Consider the following 10,193-nt stretch of genomic DNA (forward strand, 5'->3'; position numbering starts at 1 on the left):
CAGTACTCCAGGCCTGATACATACAAACATATGGTGGTGTCCTGATTTCACCTGGGACAGAGTTAGTTTTTCTTTTTGAATATTAATTCAGCTAGCAGATCGTAGGGTTAAATCAGAATTTAACCTGCAGGAGGGTGAAAGAAAAAAACAGCACTACCTGGTCTGACTGCTGGAGGACATTGTCGAATCTGAAGAATTGCAGCGCTCAGTTTTGCGAAGTATCTTGACTGTTTCCACTGTTATTCCAGCTTTTGAGTCCCTTGACTACTGTTTAGATGTTATGCAGGGAACAGCAGTTTCAAAATGCACAGACGCTGGTATTTTCCCCACTGAAAGAAAGGCTTCAGCCTTCGCTCCACAAAAACCGATCACCAAAAACTTCATCAGGGAAGACTACACTGAGAGCCACAACTGGGGAAAGACTCAGCTGCACTTCTACCTTCTTGGACATGGGGCAGTCCAGGCAGAAACCCCAAACTGCAGGGGAGGAGGCTTGGTTTCCTCCATCTGCATGGCATCTTTGCTTCCTGCTGAAGCCGAGCACAACAGAGCTGCATGTTGCAGAGCACAGAGCATGGGAGAGCAAGGCTGGTGCCAGACAGCACAGATCCCACAGAGTCCGAGGCTCCCATAACTGGTTTTTTTTCCCACTTTTCTTCATATTTTGTGTTTCAATAATCACTCAAAATATGGGAACTAACCTCACTAGTGTCCACACTTTTGCTGCTGTGGAGCGAGGCAAAGTGAGCATATCTGCTCTTGGTGCAGTAACTTTCTGTGGCCCAAACGTGCATTTATGATGTTGACATAATTGCTGTGTTAGGTATGACAAATGCTGAAACATCACTCTAAGTTAATGGCAAAACTCCTACAGGCTTCGGTGACACAGAGTTCAGTCCCGAGTTTTAATACTTCGTGGTCTTCACGCGTTCGTATTTTACCATCTGTAACTGTATGTGCTTAAGATACTTATCTAGATCTCCTGGGTGTACCTCAGGGGAAGAATCCATGTAATGGGTTCTTCCGTGACAATTCCTTCATTTTCCTTGGCAATCCCAACTCTGCAAACAGTTTGTGTCTTTTTTTAGCTTATTTAATGAAGTATTCAGGGACTTTTGATGTTGCTGCAACACATATTTAGATAATCACTGAAGAATGCTTTGGTTCCTCCCATGTCTTGTGCTGTGTGTGACTGCATCCCCTGCCCAGGCAATTCTGTAGTGCACCATGCTGTAAATCAGGCTGCAAGAAGTAAAGGCATTGCTTTTAAACAAAGAACAAACAGCCACATTGTTGGAAAAAGACAATGTTCTGAATTAGTGCTTATTCTCCTGTAACCCGGATGCTTAGGTCAGAGCTGCTGCTCTGTGCCTTACATTTTATCCATACAGTGTCCAGATGGCATTTCTTATGCATATGTATGTGCATGTGCAGTTGCTTTATCACAGAAAACAGGGAACAATAGCATTCAGAACATTTCAAAGCAATTTGCCACATCAGACAAAAAAATTCAGACCAGCTACATTTTAAAAAAACAGCCATTTACAGTAAACAAGCCTGAACTGACCTCGAACTCCTACAGTGCTGCACTTGGGAAGTTTGGAAAAGGGCTGGCTCAGAACGTGGCAACCTTTTTTTATCTACAGCTCCTTTTATTTTTACTTTGTGACTTGTTGCTGTACCTTACCTGTACCTCGTACTTAAATGTGAGCGTGCAGGGAGGGATTTTCAGTGCCAGGTGACAAGGTGTCAGAGCTTGATTCCTTACTCTTTTTCCTTTAATGTTGAATAGCATTATGAACATGGGATTACTAGACCAGATTGTTGGCTGTACAAAGTTTTATTCTTTTCAGTTGTTTCCGGAACAAAAAAAAAAGTTGCCTCCTCTGCTTCTCTGCTCTCCAGAGCATGACCTGATGTGGCATGAAACATCTTCTGTAGAGTAGCTCAAGTGTTGTTCTGTTGTATGGTTGTAGTTATCTCCTAGCGACCGCTGCCCTAGCCAAGGGTGAGGCCAAGCCCTGTTCTCCATTTCTGTCTGTCTGATGTTGCAGCATGTTTAGCAACAGTCAAGCATGACCTTTCTGAAAGAGGTAGGTTGGACTAGATCTGAGAGTAAAAGTTAACATGGTATGTTCTGCTTCTTTTCCAGATGAAAACGAATGTCTCAGTGCACACATTTGTGGAGGAGCATCTTGCCACAATACTTTGGGAAGCTATAAATGTATGTGCCCTACCGGATTTCAGTATGAACAGTTTAGTGGAGGTTGCCAAGATATCAATGAATGCGGTTCTGCACAAGCCCCATGCAGTTATGGTTGTTCAAATACTGAAGGTGGCTATGTCTGTGGATGTCCACCTGGTTACTTCAGAATAGGACAAGGGTAAGGGATTCTCATTTTAAACTAACAGATGTAAAGGGGACATAATCCGCTCCCTTCTCTGTAGTGTGGAGCAGCAGAACCAGGGGGGATTGTCACCAATGAAAGAGGGATAGGATTGTGGAGGTGCTCAGGAGCTGGAGCACCTGCTGATTTTGGAGATGAGGGAGAGAGGAAACATAACCAAGGGAAGAGAACAACGTGGTTTTAATGATTAATGAAATTTGGTCAGGGCTACCAGGTTCAATCATCTCTTTTAAGCTACTGCTTGCTCCTCTCTTCTGCACACCCCAGCAGCTAGCCAAGTTCTCTGAGCTTGCCACTTAGGAGCTCACACCCCTCACTGTGATTTGTGGTGTATCACTTCTCTTCTTTAAAAAAAAAAAGAAAAAATAATAACACCTCCTGCCAGGTCCAAAGACAAATGATGTTATACAAGTGGCTTCACCCACTGGTTGGAATAACATTTCTGTATGCTCTTGTATGTTCCATATTCTTCTGTGTTCTAAATGAATCATTTTTTAAATAAATATCTGCTTTATCAAGAAAACCAATTTTCACTTGCCTCGGTGGGAGTGTTGGGGCTGTGCATCATGTAGGACCAAGCAACTCAAATGGAAAGCAGAAAGATATTTGGGTTAAATTTTAGAAGTCACTAAAAGCTTTGGGATACATTCTGAAAAGTGAAATCTTTCATATTTTTCAGCAGTTTCTGAAAATTGGCCTCTTTTAATGTGTTCCTGGTTAGATGACAGAAATTACTAACAACTTCTCAGAGCTTAAGCCTGTGTTTTTAAAACAGTTAAATATTGGCAGGTCTGTCTTAGGCAAAGCCTCATGGAGCCAGGTTCTTGAAATCAGAGGTCGCTGCATTGTGATTCGTGAGAATTTTGCCTGTTGCCTTCAGCAGAAATCTTTCCTAGGAAATGAGTGCAACATAATTGCTTTATTTGTATTCACAGTCCCCCAAATTCAGCTTTTGGTAAGATCTGTGTCTCACCTGGAATTAATTCTTAATTTCTTCCTTCCTCAGACACTGTGTTTCTGGAGTGGGGCTAGGCAAAGGTCAAGGACAAGAGCTTTCACTCAGTGGAGAAGTAGATGACAACTCCCTCTCTCCAGAAGCTTGTTATGAATGTAAAATCAATGGCTATCCCAAGAGAGGAAGAAAGCGCAGAAGCACTAATGAAACTGCAAATGAAGCAGAGGTAATTGACCCTTTTGAGGGGGAAGGGTTTGCGGCTATCTTGTGCGAGCTGGTCTCAGGAGGAGGTGTGCCAAGAGACAATTCCACAGGAAAAACGTGCACCCCAAACAAAGCAGACCAAAGAGCTGGTTTTGGATGTCAGGTAGTCTGTGGGGGGGCTTTCTGCAGATGGTCACTGTCATTAGGCAAAGGTCATCCTCTGAAGCCCCCGCATGCCTAATATGTATGTCGCATCAAACACTAAAATAAATGCCCATCCAGCTGCCTAGAGAGCAGTCCACTCACCAGCAAAGCAGGCTCTTGATGTCAGAGGACGACGGGTATGTAAAGCCTTTGTGTGACCTTGCAGCCAGAAAGGCAGGGCGCATTGGTCAGGGTGGATGTGGAACCTTCCAAGCAATGCCCTGGTGAGTGTCTGGGGCTGGAGCCCTCTGCAAAGCAAACACAGAGCTCTGGGCACAAACACCTCACCTGGAGGGAGTCCAGGGCTGCAGCCCTTCCTGGGGCTTGTCCAGATCCTTGCAATCAGTCACCCAGGTTGCCATCCTGGGGCTGAGGTTGCTGGTGAGGCCACACACAGTGCTCACCACCGGCTCAGGTAGCAGAACAAAAGGCAGAGCTTCGTTCATCATTGTTAGGAGGTTGCTGGGGACAGAGGCAGGTTTCCATTTGCCTCCAAGTGGGGTGATTTGTGTCAGTGAAATGCTTATTATCATCTATTGCAATGCTCACACAACTCCACTTCTTCCTAGCTGTTGTCACTGGCTTTTTTTTAATTAACCAAATATTAATAAGTGGTTTCAGCACTTATGCTTACATGAAAACTAGTCTGCTGTGTTTTGCAAAAAGGATAGGAATCCCTTTTCACTTATCCCTGGGGGAGGTATTTTCCTTTAGTTCTTAGCAAGTGTTTCTCAAAAATGCATTAAAGTAAATCCTTCACCAAACTCCCTCTGCTGGGATTTGCTCTGAATTGATCACAATAGTGAGACACAACGGGATGGAGGTGGCTGTCATTCTGTTTGTTCTTCAGCTGGGCTTCCAGCACCATACCTCCCAGTGTGAGTGAAGAAGTTGTGGTAGAAGCATGATCTTGTAATGTGCAATGTTACTGTAGTCCCTCTTGCTCAAAATCCGAACTCCTTGCGTTACCTGGGGAGTTCCTCATTGGCTTATTTCAACTTCTTGTAATATAAGGTCAGAATTGCCCAGTCTGGTCATCCAATCCAATGCTCAGCACAAGTCACTGCATTTAAATCTTATTGTTCACACTAATTATATGCAGATTTCAACAAACTGTAAACAGCTTTAGGAGAACGGTCACCAAGTCCACAGTCATTTGACTTCTCACTTCTTCATCCAGTCTAAGATGACAGTGATGTTCAGGCGAAGGGATCTGTGCTGACCTGGCCAGAGCAGCAGCAGGTCAGGGCAGGTCTCTAGACTGTGCAGGTATTTGTTACTCAGCTGAAAGTGTCTGTCTGGGTGTGAAAACGTGTGTGTTGCACTCTAAATGTAACCAGGAGACACTGAGCGCTCTTGTAAAATGTTGCCACGCCATCACTACTCAATGTCACCTGTGCTCTCCGCTCGTGGAAGGTGCTGGAGTTGGCTTTTCCATGCACAGACGCAGGGGATTCAGGAGCCTGTTGGCAGTTTCTGCGAGGTGCGCAGTGCGTGGTGCTCTGCTAATACGGGAAGACAGGAGAGTGCTTTTGCCCAGCAGAGTGTGGACGTTTGATTTTGGACAGAGTGGGGTCGTAAACTGTGTTTCTTCAGTGTGTTTCAGTATTCTCTGTGATTAGTGCTGGGTCTGTCTCAGAGGTGACGTAGCACTTCCTTTGCTTTCCAAATGAAAATGTTACAGCTGATGTGCTGTCTGAAATGTTATCGTTCTGATGCTGCGGTGTGACTCGTGCCCAGGGGACTTGGGGAGCCCAGTTACCATCACTGGGAGGTGAGGGGCGATGCTCCTTTTCCAGCACCCTGCTGTGTGGGCAAGCCACCCCGGCTCCACAGCTAAACAAAGCGAAACTCCCATCTCAATGATGTGCCTCCCCCAGACCCTGCTGTCTTCTGCACATCATTGTTCACGTCAGCTTGTGGTTCCCCTGATAGAGAGGAGCGTGCCTTGCTGCTCTCTTTGTAAAAGACCTGTCACGGACTCCGAGCACAGAGAGGCTTTGTCAGGCAGTGGGACTCACGTGCAGAAATGTTCAGTGTGTGTCTCAGGCTCCCGTTACCCACCCAGGGAGAGTGACCAAGACTATACTTCATCCTGACAAGTCCTGGGCCCATAATAGTAGATTTGACAGATCGTATTACAGAACCTCTTTTTAAAAATTATTTAATGAATAATGAATGGACTGGGTAAGAAATACATACACTTAGGCACATGTGAAATGCTCTCTGACAAAGCTAATTAACATCGTTCAATCTTGTGCAGGATCAGCAAGAGCTGGAGCCGCCAATCAGTCTCGCCAGCTGGGATATTGAGAAAGCAGCAGTCTTCTCCATCAACATCTCGGATCTCAGTAACAAAGATCGCATCCTGGAACTGCTTCCTGCCCTCACAACACTGACAAACCACAACCGATACTTAATTGACTCCGGAAATGAAGACGGTTTCTTTAGAATCAATAAGAAGGACGGGATAAGTTACCTTCATTTCACAAAGAAGAAGCCAGTGCCTGGAAACTATTCATTACAAATCAGTAGTATTCCACTCTATAAAAAGAAGGAACTTAACCAGCTTGAAGAGAAACATGACAAAGACTACCTCAGTGGTGAGCTGGGAGATAACCTGAAAATGAAAATTCAGATATTGCTTCATTAATTCATCAACCAAAGACCAAATAATTAAACCAAAGATAGGTAGGACTGAATATTCCTCCCAATCAGATTCTCCATATCATAGGTACAATCTCACATGAGTACATTTGTATGAACGAGCACTATTATATTATTACATAAACAAGGTACAGGATGAATACCCTAGCTCAAAACAACCACTTTCTCAGGCTTTTAAGTGTAACTGAGCTACCTTGATATGTTGAATCTTGAAAACTGGGACTTTTATCATTGGAAGTTGGCCACTGATGCTGAGACACGTCATCATTTCAGCAGAGGTACAAGAATGTGCTTTCAACCGATGGACAGCTCTATTTTTGTAATTCTTAAACTTCGCTTCTCCAACTACAACTTACTAGGTCAGCCATTTATGATACCCATTTGGTGCTAGTAAATTTTCAACCTAGATTTATAAATGCACTGTAATATTTACACAACTTAGAAGCCAAAATTGCCATTATTCAGTCTAAATACTTCAATCAACCAAAGTTAGCTCAGTAGTTTATCTCAGTTATGCCTATAATACATTACATGTAAATTAAGTGTGTGTATACTGTAATCATGCTATTTTTATCAATGAAGCATTTGTAAACTAGATTAATAATACCCTTAATGTGAGGGTTTGTAATGGTGCTTATAAGACCAACTACTTGTTAACTGTATACACAAACCTGATGATGAAGTTTCTGTGACTTGCCAAAATGCACTGAGGTCAGTAGGGACCATTAAACATTCTCAAAAGTCAGATGACAATCAGTGCCATCCTACACCATGACATTATGTAACGTGTCAAAGAGTACCCATAGTCATTCATATCAACAAGGGTTCAATGTCATAAATGTCACAATAAAACAGTTTTTTTTTTAGTTTATTCTGTGGCCTTGTGTTCTTGCTAGAAGTGTGGTAAACTACATTCTTATGTTTCAGGCATTGTTGGTAGGGTTGGCTGCATATCTGTGTGCACAGGTGATTTCTCCGTGAAGGTCTGCTGCTGCCCTTTGTTCATTCTTCACGCAAAGGAAGAACGGAAGAAATACAGTGGCTCCAGAAAGCAAGTTAGAACGTTTCCAGTAACTTGACCTGAATAATCCTGTCAATAAGTAACACTGATAACCAAAACATGTGGAAGTGGATGTTAAATCATTTTACAGAAAACACGTTTAATTGATTTGAAAAGTCTCGTTTGCTAAAACTGCCTTGCCTTAAGATATTCTGTTCTTTTATCCTCACTTCAACAGCTATTATCAGATAGTCTAAGACTGATAACAAAGGGACAATCCAATACCAAAAGCCATCACAAGTTGTAGCTGGGTTTTAAGAGCAAAAGAATTATTCAGTGATGTGGGTGTTCCTGTATATGCAAGTGCCATGGTGTATCTTTTAACAGCAGCAGAACATTGTACTGGGGTGTGATGCTACAATCTAGAAGAAAAAATGAAGCAAGCGGTGTCACTAAAACTGCTGATTGGACGGCACTGTAGTTGACAGAGGGAACATATATTGAGCTATAATAGCTTTGGAGGGGATATGTGCTGTAATAATTCTCCCCAGACTGTGTTGTTTTCTGTAATAGGATTTCAGCTCTCTTTGATTCTTCTGCGTAACGAATAGAACTATATAAAAAGGAGCTTGTGCACGAGTTTACTTTGATATTTTTAATGGACTGTGTCTGGATTTTATTTATTAGTGCACCAAAGTGTTGAACAGTGTATTTTTTCGACATGTTGCGTAACTATGGCAAAATATAATCGGAGCTTTACAGTTGCAAATGGCCGTCTAATTTCAGCAGATTGGAAATGATTTTTAATGCCAGTGGCAGTGTGCAAGATTGTATGGTTTATAGTTAAGTGTACAGTTTGAGTATTTTCTCTACAGCCCTTAAACACTGAGAAGAATGATTTCAGAAAGAACTGTCAGGACTCTGTCCAGTAGAGTTGGTTTAGCATTTAGGCTGCTGTACAACACCTTATCATGCCAAAGGTTCCTGGATTGTTTTCCAGCAGCCCCGGTGTTGCCTGCGCAGTTCTGCAAATCACCTTTGTTATGCTGCAGAAACAAGAAATCTTGACAGCATCTCTTTTAGCGATTTAAGAATGGAAAGCCCAGTCTTGCTGTACTGATCTGCACATAAAAATCCATTTTCTTGTGCAATTATTCATTTGTCTCTTTGCAGCAGTGCCCTCTACCTGGTGTGTCATTTTTGCCTGTCAGTTTTTGTTGCTGTATGTGTACCATTATTTACATTAGTTTGAATTTCTGCAGTTTCCTTAGAGTCTCAGTGAAGCATAAAGGTTGCATAACAACATTGCCCAAGACCTGCAATTAAAAAGTGGTTTGTAACCTACAGTGTGATTTAAAATAATTTCCTGTGTTCAATTTGACGGTGGGATTCCAGAATGACTGCAAGCACTAGACAGAGTGAAGTAGAGATCTTTCTGAATGTGTATCCTTTTTCAATTAAAGGACGTTTTTCAAATTCAAGTAAATGGTGAAATCTTTAATTGAAATAACAGTGTGGCTTTCCTCCATGGTGATTGTGCGTATGACTCGGCATAGATAATAAATACAATTTTTGGTTAACAGTTTAACAAAGATGGCTTGTTACTGTACATATCAAATCATTCTCTTGTTGTGTGTTGTAACAGTATCTTGTAAACTTGACAGCTGACGTGTATTTTGGCAGAACATGGCTGTTTTCACAGTCTCCCTTTTAACCTGACTTTCAAAGGACCCACAGTGTTTGCTTTCTTACGGCAGGTCCCAAAGGGTCACGCTCAGGTTTTCTCTAAGATAAATATTCTACGCTGTGATTCAAGTTCAGCTTTGTGCTTTGGAAGAGCTCATCTGGTCAAGACTTCTCAGCACAGTCAGGCCTGAGCTGTTTGAAGAGCAAGATGCCACACAGTCCCCTTCCTGAAACTGAGTTTGGGCACCGCTGGTCGCTGCTGGCAGCACCACGCCAGGTAAGTGCGGTACAAGGCAGCTTGCATTCAACCCGCTGCTCAGGGCCAAGCTGGGGGTGACAGCGCTGGCACTGCAAAAGCTGCCTCACTGCTTTTAGAAGTTGACATTTGCTGTGAAGGAATATTTAGGATTACCCCTTTAAACCAATGCTGCGCTTGAACCGTCAAAGCCTCACAGTACTCTTGCGGATCTGATGGCTTCTGCCAAAACGAGCAAGGTTAACAGCTTTATGTTGCTGTTATTTTCTGAGTAGGCACCAGATAAGAAGGAGACAGTTTCTCTTCTTTCAATTTCACTGCTATGACAAGAAATTCTTGTATTTTGAGTTACAGAGAGGAAGCCAGGGTTCAGCAGCTGATGAGGCCAGGGCTGCCTGTGGAGCTGCAGGAGCTGCATACCCTTTTCAGTGCCCCCCAGCTGCCCTGTGTCAGGTAGGACAGGAGCTAACGGGACACACCAGCTTCCCCAAGCTGGGACATCTGGGCCCAGGATGTTGCCTATTTCACCCTCCCCCTGGAGCAAGTCTTCAAGCTTTTCTACTTTGTTTGGCTTCGTGCTTGCAGGAGATATGATGTACAGCAGGTTAATCCAGTAAAACCAGGTTGGCAGTGTCCCACCAGAGTATTCACTGAGAGTAAGCCCTCATATTATCACAATCTTGCAGGATAACACTTGGCTAAAACTTTTGTGTTCAGAAAATCCCAGAGCTTCTAGTTGTTGCCTATGGCCCGAGTGTGCTGGTGCCTACAGAAACCCGTGCAGCCCCTGTGCGAGCTCCTATGGTTACACAT

At 43.3% G+C, this 10,193-nt stretch overlaps 1 protein-coding gene across 1 annotated transcript in view; it reads left to right on the plus strand.

Annotated features, from left to right (window-relative positions):
* FBN1 (fibrillin 1) overlaps nt 1–6,424 on the plus strand; it is a 156,323-nt gene extending 149,899 nt beyond the window's left edge. The window contains exons 63-65 of the mRNA XM_086620462.1: nt 2,153–2,384; nt 3,415–3,589; nt 6,035–6,424. Coding sequence (XP_086476588.1) covers nt 2,153–2,384; nt 3,415–3,589; nt 6,035–6,424 — 797 coding nt within the window. The remainder of the gene's footprint in view (nt 1–2,152; nt 2,385–3,414; nt 3,590–6,034) is intronic.
* The last annotated feature ends 3,769 nt before the right edge of the window (nt 6,425–10,193 follow it).

This window comes from Tauraco erythrolophus, chromosome 14 (genome assembly GCF_009769465.1).
Source record: "Tauraco erythrolophus isolate bTauEry1 chromosome 14, bTauEry1.pri, whole genome shotgun sequence".
In the NCBI taxonomy this organism is placed as follows: Eukaryota; Metazoa; Chordata; class Aves; order Musophagiformes; family Musophagidae; genus Tauraco; species Tauraco erythrolophus.